The sequence below is a fragment of the Amblyomma americanum genome, chromosome 1, assembly GCF_052857255.1.
Source record: "Amblyomma americanum isolate KBUSLIRL-KWMA chromosome 1, ASM5285725v1, whole genome shotgun sequence".
Classification (NCBI taxonomy): domain Eukaryota; kingdom Metazoa; phylum Arthropoda; class Arachnida; order Ixodida; family Ixodidae; genus Amblyomma; species Amblyomma americanum.
The window spans coordinates 60,156,971-60,179,168 of record NC_135497.1 but is presented as its reverse complement, the minus strand read 5'-3'; the positions used below and the strand labels follow the sequence as shown (position 1 = coordinate 60,179,168).

At 49.8% G+C, this 22,198-nt stretch overlaps 1 protein-coding gene across 1 annotated transcript; it reads right to left on the bottom strand.

Annotated features, from left to right (window-relative positions):
* Nucleotides 1-277: 277 nt before the first annotated feature.
* Nucleotides 278-16,418, bottom strand: LOC144099063 (piwi-like protein 1). Its single transcript, XM_077632159.1, has 6 exons — nt 16,215-16,418; nt 11,999-12,844; nt 11,485-11,625; nt 7,306-7,878; nt 6,178-6,561; nt 278-1,096 (listed from the first exon to the last, which is right to left on the bottom strand). Exons 1-6 carry the CDS (start codon nt 16,416-16,418, stop codon nt 644-646), a joined length of 2,601 nt encoding a protein of 866 aa, XP_077488285.1. The 3' UTR covers nt 278-643.
* Nucleotides 16,419-22,198: the final 5,780 nt, after the last annotated feature.

The window sequence follows — 22,198 nt, the reverse complement described above, 5'->3', positions numbered from 1 at the left end:
TAGAAAGTAAACCATTGGTAGAAAGAAAAGTGTTCCCCAATTTGTTGTGACATAAAGCATGTTGAACTAAACGAAAAAATAAAGCAGATTTAATTGAAGCACAATGCATTACTCACCATTTCCGGAGAAAAGAAAACAGGCTTTCAGTCACCTTAAGAGCTCACAGAGGTTTTGAAAATGAATCTTGAAAAAAGTAAAATAGGGACTCAAATTGCACAAAACATATCGGATTCATTGCTCTCCTACGGTAAAGCGCAAAAAAATGTGCCATCTAGTACAGATGAACATTGAATCAGTGAGCTTTGCTGCCACGCAGCACCTCCTACAGCGAAAGCCTCAGGAATGAACCTTTCCACAATCATCTGACACGCCCTTCACATCGCCAGTGAGTTTTCACCTGAAAAATCAACCCCTACTAGAGAGCCATATTAAGGCTGAATCCCTCCCTGCTTCTATTAGACGCCGGCGATTCGTTCATGAACTGTCATAGGAACATGCGGTGGTCGATCACACACACCTGCTTAGCTTCTTTCCGTGCTCCTTAGATGCTGTGCGCAGGTGTCCAGATGGAGGCAGAGGGCGTAAACCTCCCTTCCCACCTTCCTCACACCGGTGAACGTCGGCAAACCACGAACGGTGCAGTTTAGAGGTAAAAGAGGGTAGAGGAGAGGCGCGGGTTGTGCTCCGCGTGCAGCGACTGGCCGGCCAGGAAGGCCAGCTTGTGGGCGTACTGGCACGGGGCCGGCACGCGGATGGTGCCCGGCCAGTTGAAGTAGAGGTGCGTCAGCTTGTAGGCCAGGCGCTGCATGTGGTCCGGCTTGAGGCCCGTCGTGTCGTAGACGACGTTGTAGTGGGTCGGGGCCACGGTGCCCTGGCGCACGCTCTGCGACACCAGGAAGAAGTCGTAGCGCTCGAGGCGCGTCACCTCGCTGTCGACCACGGTGCCCGGCGGCGGGTTAGTCACGTGCTCACGGCTCGGCAGGAAGAAGCGCGTCGAGATGCGCTTGGTCACCACCACGAAGGCCAGCTTGTGGTTCACGCCAGGGAAGAGCCCTTGCAGCGAGGCCACGATCGGATTGATCTCCCACTCCATCACCTGCGCCGCGCACACCCGAGACACGCTTCAGTCGCGCCCACTGCCGCCACCAGCACCACCTGCCAGTGCATTTCTGCTGACAGCAGAGGGCATTGGAACTTACCAAAAAGTGATTGGACGACTGGTGGCTCAAAACTAGAGAGGTGACATACGGTTAAAAGTGCAGGACTGAAAACGGAGGATTGTGAGACCAATTTATAACACAGTTAAAAAAGATTATAAGATCACTGCAGCACCCGCATTGGGGGAGTTCGTGAGCAGACGCCTCCTCGCCCCTCTTTGCCACTCTTTGCCTAAATTAAGCTCCATCATTGCCCATTTTGATTTTAAAAACTTTGTGCCACGCTTCGTTTCCAAATCTGGCGTCATGCGTCGCTCCGTCTCAAATTCCGGTTTTTCAAATTTGGCCGTACACATTAGCTCCGCCCATTTGCGGTGTTTTCGAATTTCGCGCCACTTTTGCCCCGGCCCCGCTCACTTTCTGAATATTTTGGCTCTAATAAATTACCCCACATGCACCTCATTATTTGCCCCAAGAGATTTTTTGATGCTGAATATTTTTGGCTCTAATAATTTACCCCACATGCACCTCATTATTTCCACTGCGAGATTTTTTGATGCTGAACGTTGTCGTGATGACAAGATCGTAATGCCACGAAACCGCGAAAAATGTCATGCTATTTTTACCCATTACCGAAAAAAACCGAGCCGGAGCCAATTGCGCATGCGCTACCCAGGGCTCCAGCTAGCGGCATATAGTAACCAGGAGCTTCACCAGGAGCTTTCACTCAAGCTGCAGTGGCAGCCATGTATGTGTAGATTGATGAAACGTGGTGGAATCGCGCGCGTAAGTCGAATCTGCTTATCGCCACTTGCTCGGGATTCCAACATCGAATTTACATGTTGCACATCATACAGCCTCTGGCATCTCATGTGGAAACCACCAAAAACATTATGCTAAATCTTTCGAGTACCGCACTGTATTGCCGCGAGCCTGGTCTCCAGCAAGACGCGCATGCCTGTCACATACTTTCTAGCCATGATGACATCCTCATGGAAAATGGGCCGCCCACGCAGGTGCCATCTGCCAAATTTCAAATATCTGCACATTTTCTCATGCTATTCGGAACTCCCGGGAATCAAATCATTGCGTACGTACATGGCAGATGCTCAGAGCTCCAGCCTCTTGATTCCTAATCCTATTCTATTAGTCCGAAATTCAGCAAGCCTTGCGATAAAAAGTTACCGTCTTGAAGAAAATCGAAGTTTACTGTGGAATAATAGCTTTCTGTAATCACTACAACGCCTCGCCAAAAAGTTAAGCGTGGTCCACTACTGCACTTTCCTGCTTCATCACACTTGCAACACGCAGGCCGCATCATCTCCAGCGGACACGAAATGTAAAAATACCCGCGTAGTTTGCAATGTAAATGCAAGTTAAAGAACAGCTTGTAAATATGAGCCACCGGTGGTCTAAATTATCCTCGTGCCCTCCACTACACCATATCTCGCAGCTTTCATGCAGCTTTGGTACGCTCAGTGCCAAACGTTTTTAGGCGATTGAGTATACATCTCGTTCGGTCGAAAAGGCGTCGTCGTATTCGGCTCCTCATGTCGAAAATAATTGGGGCTGCGTAAAACAAATCTTACCGTGCCAAGCGTTTTCCGCACAATGTTCCGGATTGTATCTTATGATTCAGCGTTTCGCGCAGCATAAATGTACTAAGTTCGAGCTTAGCTCGCGGCAGGAATTATACCCGGCGTTTTATAATCGGGCTGTGTAAAAACTCCTATCAAGCCAATTTGCGGTTCTACCGATCGACGATTCACTGGTGTGGGATAGGCGATGAGGAGTTAATGAAATAATTGAGTTTATTTGAAAAATTGGTATAATAAAGAAAAGAATAAAACGTAAGAAGCGGTGTTCAAAGACGTCAAATTTCTCTGAATGATCAGCTAATGCTTGACAATGCTAATTAAGACAATATAGGATGTGTAATTGATCAATTATTTATCTGAAACAATTGAAAAATAAAAATGCGTTCAAAGGTGTCAAACTGCTGAGAATGGAGAGCCTAACAAACTCCGCTGTCGCGTTACACCGTTAAAGCGAAGCTTACGTGTCCTCTCCAATTTTTTTAATGTGATAGAATTAAATGGGCCATGAACGGGAAAACTCGCCAGCAGTTGTCTACGTGAAGCACCCACCTTAAAGGGGCTTCCCTCTCTCCACCCTCCACCTGTCAACTGTCCCCTTGCAGGGGAGAGGAGCAAGACGTGGGTCGATGAATGAGGATAAGCAGCAGACCCATGCTCAGAATACATAGCCTAACAAAGAACGATGTGTGCGAAATTGAAGCTTCCTGGATCCACTCCTTCTGGCATAGGTCGGGAAGAACAACGTGGCTCTCCACCGGTGGCTCTGTTCGAAACGGCCACCTTCCTGTGTAGAGGTATTCCTTACAAAAATTTCCTTTAGACAATCAATAGACTGACCATAGACTTTTGTCTATAAAGTCTATAGACTGGTTATGGACAAATGCTATGGCCTGTTCATAGACTTCTGTCTATAATGTCTATAGACTCTGTGGACAAATGCTAGAGAAAAGTCTGTAGGCAATAATAATCATATAGGCAGTCTATACACATTCTATATGTTTATGACCATACACATTTAGTTGACTTTTTTTCTGTAGACTACCTATAGAGTATGAATAGACAAAAAATATATATCTTTAGGAAACAACAGTCTCTATAACATGTTTATAGACTATCTATAGAAAATTTTTGTAAGGGATATCGCATAACCACTCCCGCACTGCGCCGGTAGTGGTACGAGGACTCGCCGCAATCTCAGATTTTGCATAGAAAACAACTGGAGTAGACTTGGTAGTGGAAGACAATGGACTCAGAATTGGAATAGAAATATAATTATAATAAAATGAAAACAGAAATATACTGGTGAGGCAAAGAAGAATGCTGTCATATTTCCTCACTCCAACTGATCGCTCCAAAATGTTTTTTTTCTTCCCAGCTACGAAACACGCTATAGCAAACATTTATCAATAACTTGAAGTTTTACAGAGCCAATATGACGAAGTCTGTCTCGCCAGGTCATTTTAGCAACCCGCGAAATGCTTGCCGAGATGCAATGGATCGTCGCGCCCATGTATTTATTACCAGTGATGACAAACGCCACAAAACAGGTCAATCATGTTATTATCTAGATAGATGGTTAGACAAATTCTTTCTGCGACGTTAAATGGCCTGCTCAGGCGGGAGAGATAAGATGATAGGACGCCAGCACCATACAAGCAAATTAGTTTTTGAGGCCATACGGTGCCATGTACCAGGCCATAGTCACGCCTTCGAAATTCGATTTTCTGAAAGCCGCAAACAGAAGGTGGGTGTGCTTCTCGACCAGTAAATGTTGAAAACTCTTAAGAACTGACACCCCCTGCCAAGAACTCCTGCTGACAGTAGTAGACTTTCGATGTATTTCTGCTGAAAGTCGAGAGAAACTCTACTGAAATGTTTTGAGGGGATGACCTTAGCATCGGCCAGCTACGTATCTCTCATTGAGCCTATCCGAATAACCACAAAAGTTATGTAGCAAGCGATTACAATTTAGCTAGGCAGCTTATCTGTACACCTGATTCGCTTGTATTTGGATGGTTATGGTTCATGGATTGCATGGGTTTAAGGTAACAAAGAGAGTTACGCTAAGAGGGACGCCATACTGAAGGGCTCCGGAAATCTCGCATGTTCGCCACCACTGCAGTTACAGCGCAAAATGCCTGCACTACGAACCTTAATTACACTACTCATGCACCTACATTATTTGACTATATTTACATAATACTGCAGATGTCGAATGGTCCAGGAAGGATGGGCAAAAACTAGAAAGATTCGGCATTCGTAAAGCCAAGAAATAACATTACAGTTCAATGGTCACGGTACAAATATTGGAGAGAACATTTAAGCTCCGCCTTAACGATATGACGCGAAAGCATAAAAGGTTGATTCCCATATATGCAGAAGGTCATTTTATACTTTCATAGAAACATGGCACTCCTCATACCCATCCTGGCGCAGTGGTGCAGCGGTTAAGCAGTGAGAAACGTGGCTGCGCCCTTCTGCGCCCCATGTTTCTCTTTTCGAGCAACCAATCATTAACTGCCATCTGCGATGATGGGTAGCTTGCTCCCTATCCGGTAGGCAGGTTGCGACGACGCCTCAAGGCCACGTGAACTAGATGGCCCACCTGCCTCCTGGGTTGCTCTGTGGGCACCACCTGCCAGAGTCATGCTCGTGACTTTACTTACGTTTGTCAAGGACGCGTCCGTATGCAATGAAAGTCAAATTCACCAAAACAGTTACCACGTGACCACGGTACATTACAGCGAAAGTGTGTGCGTAGCGCCCGAATAGATACCTATACTTTCGACTCATTATATAAGTGCTAGTATTGCGCCATCATTTGAATACATTCTAGGGGCCACCAGCTTGATGGAGAATGTTAATAGTGGTGCCAAATGACTTGACACGTTCCGGAGGACAAAACTGAAAATTGAGGTGAAGCCCAAAACACGTGCGAGATTCGCAGCGACGACCTTCTCGTCCCAAACCGTACAATCCAAGGATGTTCAGGCGACAATTGCGGCCGAACCGCCTGTCGGAAGGGGTCCCGGTTGGTGTCAAACGATTCATCCTGTTGTACTGCACACGTTTAAACATTCATTATCTCCCATAACGAGGAAATATACCTGATATAGCGAAGCTGGCTATAAACTGCAACAGTAGTGCAAACTCCATGAGGTAGACGGCGCTGCTTGCGTCTCAGAAGGGATGTTTCCGGAAACGAAACATTCGCGAACGTTCGTATTTACTCTTAACGTTTGCTGAGCACGCCGATGCAAATACAGAGCTCCCGTTGCTAACACTCTAAGTCGAACACTGGGGCAGCGTTGGCGGAGAATGTTTTCGCTCACAACTATAACGCCGGGTGTCCTGGGTAACGAGGCCCCTGACGCTGTCGCGTTAAAACTGCAGGTAAACAGAGTACCACGATAAACGCTCACCTGGGGGATCTGTCCGTCGGACACCCCGTCGCGATAGAAGATGATGCGGTCGGGAGAGGCACCATCGTTGCACTGCGAGTACTTGCGCAGTGCATCGCGCAGCAGCGAAGGGAGTGATTTGGCCAGCCCCTCGTGGGTGTCGTGGAAGCAGACGCGCTGGTACCAGCGCGTCAGACTCTTGTTAATGCTGGCCACGAAGGCACCCGCAGAGCGATTGGGCGTGCTCGAGTCTGGGTAGGTGTCGTAGCCGATCACCATGGTGCTGACCAGCGGGATCTCCAGGCACCAGGCCTCGCCGCCCAGCTTGCAGTTAAGCTGCACCGCCACCTTGGTGGCCACCGAGTGGATGTTCCTGCGGTTGCCGATGGTGCGGGCGAGGATAACCTGGAAAGTGTACAGAAAACAATGAGGGCCATCGTCACCATTATGCACTGTACTGCATTTGCCATGACTTTGCTTTCCTCAGTCTACTTGCCTTATCTGACCCTACAACTCCTTGCTACGTTAACACTTACATACACGTCGACCAACTTTCACACCTAGACAACCCTCGCATCGTTCCTGGCGTAAGTGTTTACAGCGCAGGGAAAAGAGGCAACAGCTAATCTTGTATCGATGTCCGGACCCCGTAGAGTATCTGTTACGGGTCCAATTGGACTTATTTTTGGAAATGTGGCGGAGAGTTTGAAGGATCCTTCACTCCCAACACCGGTTGGCCCGGTATGGCACTACCTCCGGGATCGCCCTTGTCTTTACCGCGTCTTTACTATCCTGTCTTCCTATCCCATCTTTCAACTCTCCTACTATCTGCACGTGGTAGCGATTGTGGCTCGGCTTGAGCCAGTGAGCAGGCCTGTGCAATTTCCTTTTCTTTCTTCCTGGCAACAACAGAAAGACAGATAATCTTGACAGTAATACAGATTACAGCACGACCAACTGGACAGTGAAGCTCTTGGCCAGAGAATTGCTCGGTGCTCACCACGTGAAACGAAGTGATTGTTCTCTTTGCGCACAGCGTTCTCGCCAGTTATGGCCCATTGGAGCCTTGAAGTCTTGAAAGTGAATCCAGAGTTTTTACTGTATCTCGCTCCCCACTTCGGGCGACAAAGAACAATAGCCTCGGCTGACCTGTGTGTGGAGGCCGAGGTCGACGCAGGCCTCCTTCTTGATTATGTCGTAGCGGTCCTTTCGGCTGTTGGGAAGCACAATCAAAGCCAGCTCAATATTGCCCCCACTGGCAAGCTGGCGCAGGGCATACACGAAGCCTGAGGGCCGGTCGTCGTCCAGCAGCACCAGGCGCGGTTGCCTGATCTTGACGCCCATGGGCGGGCACACGGACATCAGGGTGCGCACGAACTGTGTCACGTTGGCCTCCTCGCACCGGTGGCAGAGGACAATCCACGACTCGATGGCGACGGCCACGTGCAGCGGCCGGTCGCGCGTCTCGCGCGAGAAGTCAGCCGTGGCCGCGCTGTAGCGGTACGTGTTGCTGCCCTGCATCACCTTCTCGGGCTGCAGCACGCGGGCGTCGATTTTGACGAGTGAGTCGTCGAATCGGATACCCCAGCGGTCCATATCGTTGCGGATAGCCTCGTTGTTCTTGATGCGCTCCATGAACACGAGCAGGTTCCGCCAGCGTTTGGAAGGCTCCACGCGTGTGTGCTGAGCCATGTCCCGCATCACGGTCACGTTGGCCCGCATCTGCGAGGGAATTATGGGCCCATTAGACAGCAATTGCGGTTTGCGGTCTATGGCCGCCCCTAAGCAATTTACTCAGGCTATGAGGGACGCCGTAGTGGAGGGTCTTCGGATAATTTCAGCCACCTTGAGTTCGTTAACGTGCGCTGACAATGCGCGGTACGCGAGCCTCCACAAATTCGCCTCCATCGAAATGCGACCGCTGCGGCAGGGATCGAGCCCGTGTCTTTCAGGTCAGCAGGCGAGCACCATAACCAGTCAGCCACGCGGCTTGCGGACAGCGGCACTTCTCTGGGTAGCTCCAATGGTTCAGAGTTCGCCAATGATTTTCGGTCGGGTCCCGGAAGGCCCGTATACCCATTATATTCTAAACCAGTTTTAAAAATAGTGCAAACTAGATTTTGTAGGAGCACATATGTACTCTTAGCGACCACGACACAGCGCTGGGTCCGTATTCTGCAAGTTGCCACCAAGTGCATACAACCATGTGGGCATGGCTTAAACTGGGCGCACTTTATGGTTCTACAAGGGACGTAAAAGATGCTGACACCTTCCCGTCCCCAAGACCGTTGCTCCAAAAACGTTTGTAGCGCCTTCAAATCAATTGGGACCAAAACCTTATGAAGAAGATGCACAAACCCCCAATTCAGCTTTCCATCCTTTCAATAATAATTTCAGGTTTTCAGTAGATACCAAGTCCTATGCATTTTGCAGTACCATTTCGTAATGCAGTAAAACCTTGTCAAGTCAGCTCAGGGTGTACTCGCATGAGCAATACGTGTGCTTAGGAAGTTGCAGCACGATATTTCCCGCCTCCGCTTCCATTGAGCCTCATATCTTGATGCCCGATCACGGCGCAGCGGCTTATCGTGAACGTTTCGGTTAACGCGTACCAATCACGGAAAACGCTGAAGGAATATCTCGTAGCACACCCACGAGTACGCCACGCATTGTAAGGAAGCAAGCTTCACGGGTAATACGTCGATACGGATACAGCGTAGCACGCTTGAAGCTACTGACACACTCGGAGAGCGAGCACTTATGTGACCTAACAAAGCACCTCTCCTTCGCCCGCGGGGTGGGAGGAAAGAGAGCGAAGCTCCGGATGCTTACCACCGCGGAACATAACGCCTGCGAAGTGCTCGTAAAAGTTTGTATTGGAGGGGTACTCTAGAAACTGTCGCCTTTTGCTTGCTTAGAGACAGACAGTACATTTGAGGCGTCAATACGGCGTTGTCCGATAGGGACACTGCTGCCTCTGTCGAAACGCCATCGAGGAAACTTAAGACGGGCTTCGCCTGTTCAACCAAAACGGCGGCCGAGGCCGAGCAGAGAAATCAGCCGGCGTCTAGTGGGGAAATTTAGAGCCGATTGAAACGCCCTGGAAGATGCGCTAGAATAGCCTCGATGCATATAACAGAATTACGAATTTATGTGGTCATGCGCAAATAAAAATGACAGAGAATTTTCGCCTAAATTCTATAAATGTGGAAAAGCAGAACTGCGTAAACCCTAGCCACTCAGATGCAACTGCATGAAAAGACACGGCACGGCATGAGCGGTTGATCATGTGACTCCGACCCTGATGGCTGTCGCGCGCTGTGAGCAGGGACGGCGGAGCGCGCTGGTGACGCTTTATGCCTGAGAGCATTGGCCAAGCGGTGGCGCTAGGTCTGTAAATGATAGCGGAACCGTCGGCATTGATGGCACAAAGCCACAAACAGCGCAAGATCTTGCTCCAGGATAACCCATCATAATAGTGTTTCCAGACTAAAACAGAAGAGTACGGTATTTGGGGTTTAACATCCCATAGCAACACAAACCATGAGGGATGCCGTAATAGCGGGATTAAAATAATTTAAATCACCTGGGTGTCTAACAGCGTCCGCGTGTTCCATCCTTGATGCCATTACCCTAATATTGACGCAGTACAAGGGCAATATGATAGTAATATGACGTAACCTGAAAAACACGTCAGGTGTCGCCACGCAGCTGTCACGGCCGCGTTTCGGGCTGGAATCAATCGGCGCGTACCGAAGTGAACCTGCCCGTTCCGTGGACACTTTCGGAATACACCCTCAAGTGTCCACGCCACGAAGCAAAATATCAATCGCAAATTGAGGGAGTTTAAGCTCCGCATTTAATGTCGACCACCCGGGATTCTTTACCGCCCTCTCACATCGCGCAGTACATGGACACGTTCCACGTTTCGCCGACATTGAAGCGCGCAGCCTTGAGGCCAGGTCTGAGGGCTCAGTAGCCGAGCGCTCTAACCACAGGCCAACCGCGGAGGGTGGGGTAGCATAACATTCACAGCAGACGCACTCTACCCTAAACAGGACGACTGGTACTTCAGCAGAGCAGACCGGCGCATTCGATAGACGACATCGCGAATGACGGTGGCAGATGGTAAAAATGAACTGCGACAGCTATGTTCCCGTTGTCCCGAGCGCTCTCCTGGCTCTTATCCTGTAAGCAACTGGTGGCACTTATTCTATAAAAGCTCACTAAGCAGAGCTACCCTGAAAAGCTTAACCACTTAATCAGCGAAAGCTGTCATTCCTTTCGTTTAGCTCTGCATTTGACCCTGGAATCTACTTTGTCAATCATAAGCGGTAGAAAAATGCGGTTTTCCTCCGTTCCAGGGCCCCCTTGCGACCACTGGCGTTGGCCGGTGGTTCTCACAACCTTCTTTGCGTGACAATTCAAGGAGTCGCAGATAAAAAAGGGATATTCTCCTCACTGCACTGTGGAGCCGCTCACTCCATTGTCATGAGAATCGGCCGACGCTGTTGGCTGGAAGGAAAACCTTTGACGGGCAGAAGCCGCTTCGTTCTTGAGGTGTATCCGACTGCAGCCGTGGTCATATGAATAAGTGAAATCTGATCTAGCGACCTATCACCTCCCACATTCTCTGCCGTTCCTCTCCTACTTGCCCTCCTCCTCTCCGCTTATGCGAAAAGCTGCATTTTACTCCTTGCAATCCGCAACCTGTCAACTGTGTTAAGCAGGTAACAAGTGAATTGAATTGCATTAAGCTCCTAAGGCTGACGCTGTTGTAGATCACGCGGTAGAATGCAGGGCTTTATGGCCAAACTACATCTATATATCACCTGCCACTTTAACAGCTGACGCTGGCAAAAAAGAGACAAACAGCCGTATACGTTTCGAACAGCCATATAGGCATTGTTGGTCTATAGTTCCTAGCTCTATGGCTGGAAGATTAGAATTGCCATGAGGTTTGTCATTTGACAAATTGACAAACGTTTAGGTATGCCGCGCATTAAAAGAGAACGAAGGTTGACTGTTACGCTGTTCAACATAGCACACTTTCCGCTTTCCGCACCGCGCCGTCACTGTAGAGCCCCTTTTCGTCGTGCCGCTGCACCTCATCCTCTACACCACACTGCGTAGTATTTGCAAGTATTCAAGCTCGCCGTGTGGCGCATCAATGCCCTGATCCCTCCCCGCCTCCTCCTTAACCCCCCCCCCCCCTCTAGGCTGTGCGGACATCTACGGCCAAGTCACGAAAACAGGTGTTAGACCCATTATAAACAGCGGCCGCTGTAGAAAAGGTCAAACAGCACTACATTCGAACCAACTGCCCACCTCGTCAGTGAGTCCCGTCAGGACACACAGCTCCGGCACCAGGTAGATGTTTTGCGTGCGGCCGGCGCGCAAATCCTTTTCCTTGGGACGGCACACCAGCAGGGGCTGGCGCATGTCGCGAATGCGCTTCTCGTAATGGTCCTGCACAAGGCATCGCCCAAAGACAGACGGTGTCGGTCGTACCTGCAGCTATACTGCTAAGCGCACGAACTCTCACATACACTGGGCTTTGCAACACATGGATAAATGTTTGTGAGGCAACGAAATGATCTCAATAACAGATAGTTAGTTGTTTGGCACAGGAAAACGACATCAAAGGAAGGAAAACGTGATACAGTCAGAGGCGGCTGAGCCAGGTAAAGAGACAAAGTTGGAAAAATTCGGGGACCACTTCGGAGTGGACCCTCCTGGCATAATACATTGGAAGAACTATCTGATGTGATGATGACCACGCCATCAGTTAATTCACCACTTTGCACAGAACCTATAACATGGCACTAGTAGCAACACGTACCCGGTAGTAGTCGGCATACGTCTTGGGCCCCTCCTTGGTTTCAAAGGTGCAGGCCGGGTTCTTGTCCCAGTCAATGTCGTCCACCCTGTAGGTCTTGTTGTTGTAGGGTGTCATCACAATGCAGCCGGCCACCCGTTTCACGCACTCGTCCTTGTAGTTCGGGACGTGCTGGATCTGAGACATGAGGTCGAAGACGCTGTCGCGACGCAGCACCTTGTACAGCGTGTCCGTCACCAACATGACGCCCGACTCGTACTGACCGATGGCCGCGACGAGCCCCTGCCACAGCTCGAGCCCGTACTGAGGTATGCTCGCCACAGCGCGCCTGTCGAAGAAGTGCCGGTTGATCTGCACGAAGTCCAGGCGCTCCAGGTTGCGGCGCATCTGCGTGTTGAACAGGCGCAGCAGCTCCGGGTCTAACGGGGCCAGTTCCTGGACCCACTTGAAGCGGACGCAGGTGATCACGCCGTCGGTGCGCCGCTGCGATATTACCTCGTTGATGTCCTGGTCCAGCCGCTTGGGCGACTTCAAGTCAGACATGCCGTCGAACACGAGGCACTTATCGAACATGTGCATGAAGTCCACGAGCAGGGCGCGCCGCATGCGACTAGACTCCACCGTCGGCGTGAACTCCACGTGGTACTTGTGTATGCAGCATTGGGGCATGGAAAGCAGCCGGAAGTAGTTGGCCAGAACCTTAATCGGGCTGCCCGAAGTGCCCCTCTTGTTATCGATCTGCACAGGCCGCGTTTCGATGACGGCGAACTCGTCGCGGCGACGCCGGGTCTCTGGGCGGCCGCAGTCGCCATTCTCGGCCGGTGTGACGGCCGCTGCAAACTGGAACTGCTGCAAGCAGACATAAAGAGAAAAGGAGGGAGACAGCTTTGCACACAAAGCTGGCGCACACAATACGAATATACTTAAATTTACAAGAATGCACTAAATCTGCTTAAGAGCGCAATTACGAAACCCTTCCCCTGTCCTCTGTTTCTTCCCTCCATTTTTCATCCGCAGCGGTGGCTGAGCGATTAGAGCGCTCGATTATCTTGCCGGAGTACCCTGGTTCGATTAGTCATGGACAGTCGCGTTTCGGTGAAGGCGAAATGCAAAAGGCGCCTCTGTGCTGTGCGAAGTCGGTGCAAGTTAAAGATCCCAGGCTGGTAAATATTATTCCGGAGATCTCCTAATGGAACCTCTTACTTCCTTTCTTCTTCTACTCCCTCTATCACTTCCCTTACAGCGTGTTAGTGTGTGCGCCGATGTATGTGAGACAGTTGCTTCGTCATTTCATTATGTCAAAAATCAACTATCCCTCTATTTTTCAATATTTTTATTATTCGTCGTCATTTCTGTTAACTTTTACTATTTCATTTTTGTAATTTGTAATTTTTGTTTTTATTTCTCTGTATATATTTTAACCATTTCTATCTTATTTCATTGCGTATACTTTAACTGCTTGTGAACTGTTGCGTAGCTTTTTACATTTATTTACCACACAACTTAAGATTGACAGTTCGTGCTAAAAATTTCCGTCCACGACATCCGTCCACGGCACTCATGAGCGAAGATAGGCTTACGCCTTAACTCATACTACTGTTGAGGTGATCAACGAGGTGATGTTCAATACTGCAACAACCCGTACAACCCTCACATCAGACACGCACAGATGTTAAAACACTCCTAATCTTTTTGACTGCCGGAAACAGGTCCGAGCAGTATGACTGCCAACCACATCAAACTGAGGCTCTAAAACGCGAAAAGTGCCTACAGTGTGGGCATCGCATATCAAAAGGCTAAGAACAACTTTCTGTCGCAGCTGCACTTGTGCAGCCACCCTTCCTGAACAAGCGCCGCATCCCTGCACCCCGTGGTGCTACCACATCGGAGGGGACCACCCCCTTTCAATACAAGGTGCTCTGTCCGACAGCGAAGGACCGAGTTTGTATACAGGTGGCCTATAGTCACTGATGTCATCTTCGCTGAACGCTGGACCGTATCCTTGCAACCGACACCCATTTTGACGCGCAAACGCCACAACCTCATCCTACCTCACTCCATAGCACTCCGGCCCCATCCTCCCCTGGACACAGATCGGAAGGGGCACCGACACTCGACCTGCCTCATACGGCAACTTGGGTCTTCCGTCATACAGAAACTTGGGCCCGACTAGAACGATTTCCACTGCAAAACACCTCACCGCAATCCCCTTCCCGATCACATCCAACACCCGCGCCGCGGAACAAGCGGACAGCAGCTGAGGTCTTACCATCCAATCCCACGTTCATTGATTGGAAAGCTCACCTTGTTCTAGTGCGGGAGGCCCAAGTCAACAACTGCTCAGCCAGGTGTCATCCTCAGCCAGGAACCATCCTGGCCCTCTCTCTGTCCTTGTACCACCCAAGCTAACTTCATCCAACCACCCTTCATCAAGTACTTGCCTCGAACAGCAATGAGCCGCATTTAAGGTGTGTTTGGCATCATGCAAACAACAAATTTCGTGCATAACGCAAGGCATAACCAGCCTGAAATCAATGGTCGCGAACATTCTCAAAGTCATCAATCCTCTCGTCTCCCGCATTTTCAGGAGGCGATCTATAATTTTTGAGGTCACAGGAAAGACTGGGATAGGAGGGCAATTTGTTTATGTAGTCACGCCGGCCTCCTTTATGAATAACTATGACTTTAGCTATCTTCATGCTATGAGTGAATTAAATCTTCCTTACACAGCAACAACTCACATGGCTCGCTTCTACCTAAACAATTTACACGAAGCTTCTCTCCACCTCCCCAGTCAAAATCAGACTACATGACAACGGTCTCTTCCTACCTCTTACCTGCCTTCCTGGCGTTCTCCGGAAACGACAAATTGCATAATTATCCGGCGCCTTCCAAGGTACGCTTGGCTACTTCATCAATTCAGCCTTTCCCCATTCGATCTCTCTCATCACGTTACCAACCCCCGTCTCATCTAACCTGGAGTTTGTCCCCTCCCCCATCGCATGACATCAAGGCTAGACGAAGACAGGCGGCTTGTACGCGCGACACATCACACAACTCCGTGCCGCAACCAGACGGTGGCGTACAATGAGGCGGTGGTCTTATATTCACACAGACTGGGCGCTACAACAAGCATTATGTGTACAGCGCCACACGCTCACGTCTCACATATACACCTCCAGCCCATACGGTCAATCTCCTAATGCTTAAAACCTGGAAACAATCCCAGCTGTGCACACCATACAGTCATTCACTCAGTTACCCCAGCATCAGTATACACAATATACACGGGCAATGTGGATATGCTATTCTTTGTCTTCCAAAGCGAACAATCCCGGCGGACCTATACGACGACCTCAGTGAGGCCGTGCATACCCCCGGCACGGTGACAGTTAGGCCGATTTCTGGCCATGCTGGGACCGCAGGAAAGGAGGTCTCTTCATTTTGCCCGCGAAAACATGGCAAAGGTGACATCTGCGCACCACGGCACCATCTTAGCGTAGAAAAGCTCCATTTCCAGTTGAAGCATCTTCTCGTCATTAGATTAATGCGCTAAGACGTTTAATGTATACGGGCGAACTTTGGCAAGTTGTCTTCTTTGTCACCACTGTGAAATGGCGGATTGAGGGCCAACTGAGGGTTTATCTTTATTTCATTATCTAGAGTTAAAGAATTTGAGAGCGACATGCATATGCGATTAGTTCAGAGCAACGCTTTTAAGTTCTTGAGTAGCACTACGACGCGAATCCCAGTTAACGGGCCTTTAACAGGTGTTGTTATAAATTGACTCCGATTGCATATTCTTCCGCTCTCTCAATACTTTGCACATTCCGCGTTCACCCTCCCCTGTCTACGGTAACAGCTCTTCGGACGGTTTTCCGGGACAGCCATATTTCAGTTGCGAATTACTACTACTACGACGCAAAACCCAGGAGTGCTGCCGCGGTGCCCAGTGGTTATGGAGCTCGGCTGCTGACCCGAAAGACGCGGGTTGGATCCCGTCCGCCATGGTCGAATTTCCATGAACGCGAAATTCTAGAGGCCCGTGTACTGTGCGATGTTAGTGCACATTAAAGAACCCGAGGTCGCCAAACTTTCCGGAGCCCTTCACTGCGCTCATAGCCTCAGGCGCTTTGAGACGTTAAACCACATTGACCTTGGCCTAAAACATAGGCAACGGCCCTTTAAGATCTGTCGCTGTAAACAAGAGATAACTTACCTGCGGTACCACAGCTGAAGGGGCCATCGCCGCCATCTGCTGGAGGTGCGCCCCGTGTCCGATGGCCATGCTGTCGATGGAGAACGACAGGCCCTCCACGCTGTCGAGGGCGGGCATCGACGGCGCCACCGAAGGCACCGGCAAGGGCACCGTCGCAGGCCCCAAAACACCAGGCGTCCTTGGCAAAGCCGCTGGCGGCGCCATGGCAGCAGGAAATTGAGGCACCGTAGGTGCCGCCTGTGCTCCGGGCAGTACGACCACAGTCCGTGCCCTGCCGCGCGAACGGCCGCGAGCGCGACCGGCGGGCGGAGGTGCTTGATCGCCGGTCTTTCTGTCCATCTGGTGTAAAGAAATACGGAAACGAAGACATTGAGGGTGAAAAAGCGTGTGGACGGGGCCAGTGCAAAAAGAAAAGTCGTCGGAAGAAGACGTGTGTATTGCCTCTTGAATATAGCCAATGTTTTTGTTATCGTTAAACAGTTTGTCCCTGTGTGATTTTTCCGCTGTTATTCGAACCCCAAAAGTTTTAAAGTTCAGAGTTGTAGCATTATCGCTAGATTTAAAAGAAGCTACTAGATATACATTACATCTGGCTCCACAATAATCCGCTGAGCTACAGCGATGCCCACTCAGTGCAGTGGTGTTTTAGACAAGTCAAGGGCGAGGCCGCTTAGGTATATATCCTCGCCTCATCGACTCGAAGCCTTCCGGCAAAGAACAAAGACACTATCGTCACTTTTAAAATGCAAGCAGGACAAAAGGACCATATATCGGGAGGCAACTGCATGGCACCAGTACACGAGCGCTGACGTTCAGAACACGCGTTTTTTTTCCTTCAAGGGATAACACAACTTGCACCTCATCCGCCGAGGTGGCTATGTGGTTATGGAGCTCGGCTAATGACGCAAATGACGCGGTTTCGATCCCGACCACGGTGGTAGAATTTTCATGGAGGCGAAATTCTAGAGGATCGTGCTCTGTGCGATGTCATTGCACTTAAAGAACCCCATATGGTCGTAATTTACGGAGCCCTTCACTACGGCGTCCCTAATAGCCTGAGTCGTTTTGGGACATTAAACGCCATAAATCAAACCAAACCAAACCAACTTGCACCACAAAAAGGAATGATATTCCGTTCGATGAAGTGAGACAGGGCACAGCAGCAGAGAGGCCACAGCAACGAAGCTTACTCACGTGGCATCGCTATAAGGCCCGACCGAAATATGGCTTTTCGTTTGTGCCTTAGCTGATTTTGAATTGAGAAGAATATTATTTATGCACTACATGCGACGTTGCGTTCCGGATAATTTGGATGGAGGCACAACGCGACAAAGGCGTTAGCTGGGCGTTTAATTCCTTCCCTAACATGTATACCTCAACTGCTAAGTCACACACTAAGGTGCACAACAGCTTGGTGCTCCTGGAACGCTGCGCATCAGGGATCTGACAGTCGGCCATCGCTCTATACTAAAGATTTTTGTTCCACCAGCCGAAACATATAGGCATCCAGGCAATCACTGAAATGCACATCGAGGCTAATCGTTTCGGCGGATATCCTTCCTGTCAATTAATTACAACTGAATGGAGCAGACTGTGCATTTATACGTGTCTAGTTCGACGGCTCCTTCTCATTTCCACCAAGCGATGAGGCTCTGAGCTGCGCTTCGATAGCTCAAGTACGACAGGGCGTTGCTGCGCAAATACTCTTTTTCGCCTCACATGAATCACGCCCGGGATCCATGAGTGCTGCACGTAGCTCGCAGCTACGTATAGCGTCCAAGAGGCGTTTGAAGCACGTGGCAGCGTCTGACGACAAAGCTGCACGAACAGCAAGGCTCGGGGTGCTTGCAGTAGGTGACCAGGAGAGCAGTCTTCGATTGAAAGAACGCCAGCGACAGAGGACCGACCACCTCTGTTCTAACGACGTAGCCGAATTAAGTTAATGTAGCTTACAAAATAAAATCATTGGCCAACCAGCCAAGGCCCAAAGAATGTTTTAAGCAATATTGCGCATCGCGCACACACAACAAAAAACACTAAACGGGAAACCTCGGTAACTAGCGCATGTCCAGGAGCATCTACGCTAGCAAAGTAGAACGCGCAAACACACCACACATTCCGGGCTTACATAGGTATAATATACAACTGCATTATATATTACAGGCTCGCTGAATAGTGAGAAACAAATTTAACAATGCGGAACAAATAAATTGGAGGACGCTAAAGCTTCGCCTTTAAGAGCGGAACCCAACTGTGTGTTGCAGAGCTGCCAGGGAGTCCACGGAACGCCTTCGCCCGTTCGGTGCAACGCCATGCCCATGAAAGAAATGGCCCGGAGTCTCTAGCAGGCATCTGAAGAAAGCCCATCTGCCACCGAAAGATGCGAATGGGCTGCGGAAACGCTGATTCCTAAATTGGCCATTGTGCGTCTTCGTTGTGATTTTAGAGGAAAAGAAAGGCGTAGTAACTGCCTCACATACCAGTGGACACCTCAACCACGCCGTCAGGGAAGGGGGGAAGTTTGTAGTGACAGACAAAGGATATAATGGAGGTCTGCGTCCTTGTTGGCGTCGCATTTAACACAAGAGCACACGGACGCGATTTACATCAAAGGCGCTCGGGCGGTGCGAGCACCACGACATCGCAATGGTTGGCACCCGCACAAAACAGGACGCACGCAGGTCCGGCCACCCCTGCCTGCCCGTGTGCAAATCCCGAAGAGGTCGCGATGTGTTGCACCCACGCTGCCGCGCGCAGGGGCGGAACCGTCGTGTTATCACCGGGCGCAGCGTACGGACCAGTTGACGTCTTCAACGATTTCGTTTTCAGGAAATTAAAGGCGCAGTGACTTTGTAACTTGTCGGTGGGCACCTGAACCTCGCCAAAAGGAAAGACAGTCAGGTGGGACTGAAAGAGGAAGGAGGTAAGTGCAATCAAGAGCGCTACATTTGGCAGCGTTGCATCGGATGTGTGAAATGGAGTATAGCTGCCCTTTCGCGGTAATCCGAAGCGGATGATGCGCAGCTTCATCTGTACCACGTGCTACGATGGGCAGACATTGGGCGGCCAGCGAACAACGGCACTGAAAAGCAAGGGTTCCCTTTCTAAATACTGCGTGCGCCATTTTAATGCGAAAACATTGTTACTAGTATCATTACGATAAAAGCATGTGAGATATGTGTGTGAAAAATCCCAGCGATGGCAAGAATATTGGGGTGATGTCAACAAGCGGCCGTGATACGCATGCAGCCAGCCGAGCACCGCCACTTCAGACAATTCTATACATGTCGTTCGCATATATATACTCACCTCTGGCCTATATATACACTCCTCTAGTTTTGCTGCGATTCGTGCCCAAATTGTGACGCAACCATTCGTCATACAGGGTTTTGGATGGTGTCATGTGATTTCTCATTACATTTAGCTTGCATGTGCTAGTAAACTGGGAGGCTAGCTTGCGACAGTGATTTCAACCGGTGACGTAATAACCTTCAATATTATGCCTTCCCAGACATTAGTATCACAATTGTGCTACCGCGCGCCGTGCAGATTTCCTGGGGCTGTCTTATGAGCGCGTCCCTGTGTGCGGGAAAAAACAAACACGTAGAAAGGAACCTTAATACATGCATTCATATTGTGAGTAAACATTGCACCCAGGGACGGTAATGCTTTCGAATTCCCTCACGTAAGCATTCTTAAGTATCTCTGCAGAATTTTCAGACACAAACAGGTCATCGGGGATGTCAAGCAGTTTCACCAGTGTCCTGCCTTTTCCAACCTTTCGTTTTTATTTTCGTGAAGAACCAATCGCCGAGGCACACCGCAATAGTAAGCCTTCGTTCTTCACGTACGATGGGTGGCCTGAGCTCTCTTAAGAAACCAAGACGCGGTGTTTGAGCATCCTGGAGGATGTCGATATAGGCGCGATCATGGGTAAAAGTACAGCTCTTCTCGGCCTCCTCTTATTTTGTGCGCTGATGTACAATGTTTAAACGTCCAATTATTCTGCAAGCGTGGATTGTTCATTGGAGCCTGTGAAAAAGTCCTGGCTTGAGATAATGGGAAGAAAGTGGGCGTGCAATTATTATTGGAGGAGTTAAGGGTCTGTTTTTTACCTCCACCTAAAAAAACTGGTGCCTAAGTCTGCGATGTTTCTTGTTGAAAGGAGACAACATTTAATCTCTTACTAAGACCTTCCTTTGCGGAGCGACTTATTTGGTATCGTTCCTGGAATATAATGTATTTGTGTAGACAGGGTAAGGTTTTGGTCCCGAGTTGCCTTCAGTCCCTGGGTTTCTGCGCAGTCAGTTGTATGTGAGTTGGTGGTAGGAATAGACGCATGAGGCGTTGGTGGCGGAGTATAGTGTTGTAGATTGTGAACATGCGTTGGATTAGCGAATGGTTGTGGAGATCGGCTTAAGGCCTGCTCGGTTTGTGTAACCTAGAGATGGGTCATCCGCCAGCTGATTCCCTGCGGACGTCCAAGTCATCTTTGATGGATGTATTTGATTCGGAGATGCCCGTAACTAGCAAGAGCAATCTTTTCTTTATTCTGCTTGCAAGTAGCAGCCGACAAGCCGCCTGTGAGTCGGTCACGGTGTGGTAGAACCGGCCGGTAGCATTCCCGTTCTGCAAAGCCAGCGATATCGCAGCCACTACAGCCTCCAGTATGGTGCAGTTCTGTATGGAAAGGCTCATGAGTTCTTGGTAGCTGGGTATTTCTACGGTAGCTACAGCTGCGTTACCACGTGGAGAGGGATGTAAGGCTCCGTCTACGTTGACTGCCCTACCGCTCCTCCCTGTGATTCGATTTATGTACTATGGTTGCTCTTCGGCCTACATGGGAGTGGGCGGACATGTCCTTGGGTATTGGAGCTGCGTGTATGCGAGCTCTATTTGTCACGGGAATGAAGGTTGTAGTGGACTGTATCCGACTCTGTATGATTTGTCTGCCCGTTTCTGTTGTGACCAGACATTCTCTTTGGGGTAGGAGAACGGCCTCTTGAATTTCTTCAAAGGTGGTGCGGAAGCCCAACGCGTCAAGCTTATCGTTGGCGGTGTATGGTGGCAGGCTGAGCACATTCCTGATTGCTGAACGGATGATGGCGTCAATTCCGTTCCGTTCACCTTTGAGGAGCGGAAAGTTGGGGAGGTTGTATGAAACTCTGCTGATGATCAGCGCTTGTGCGGGTCGCATAGTGTCCTCTTTCCGCACTCCCTTCCGTGTTCTTGCTACGCGGCGTATCATTCTCAACACGGGTGGTTGATGTGTTCAGAGGTTTGAAGGCGTGTGACGCGCTGCGATCGGACAGAAGTCAGATTCTAAGGACTCTGATGACTGGGATTCCTGTGATTTCTGCCCCTTGAAGTAGAATTTTTATTGGTTTTTGGGTGGGTGCGGCAGTTGTATCCTTTCATGCGGTTCCCTTCGGATTTCTGCGGAGAGCGCTGAGCCGCATTGCCTGGCTATTCTCTACGCAGGCGGCGCCTTGTTGGAGGGATTGTTCTTGTCGACACAGTGATGTCGTCGACATGCAGGGGGAATCCAATATTTTGTATAAACTGTAATGCCCTGGCGACCGTTGCCATGGCGATGTTAAATAGGAGGTTTGAGATAATCGAACCTTGAGGCGTGCCTCTGTTCGGCGACCGTTGGGTTAAACTTTGACCTTAAGAACATCCGATGGCGGGATGTGGAGCCACGTGGTGGCATCCGATGGCGGTGGGGGGGGGGGGGGGGGGGGCGTAAGACCACATGGTCGTGTGGGTATATATAGAACGGCTGTCACGAGCGTGTAGCGAAGCTGCCATGGACGAGCCTCGAACGTTTAACAAGCCTGCTTGCTTTTCGCTGAATTCCTGGCTTAGCCAATTTAAACCGTTGCCAATATTTTTAAGAGCGTTAGCTTTTACTCACCACGTTTCGAGATTTCGTGGGGTCTCCTACCACCCTGAGATCAAAGCACCATCTGTGGAGGCAACTA

Coding starts and splice junctions, on each gene's coding strand:
- LOC144099063 (XM_077632159.1), bottom strand. CDS start 16,418: ATGGCGCCGCCAGCGGCTTTGCCAAGGACGCCTGGTGTTTTGGGGCCT. Junction 7,879..11,484: donor TGACGGGACTCACTGACGAG/GTGGGCAGTTGG, acceptor ATTCCCTCGCAG/ATGCGGGCCAACGTGACCGT. Junction 6,562..7,305: donor ACCTCGGCCTCCACACACAG/GTCAGCCGAGGC, acceptor TACACTTTCCAG/GTTATCCTCGCCCGCACCAT.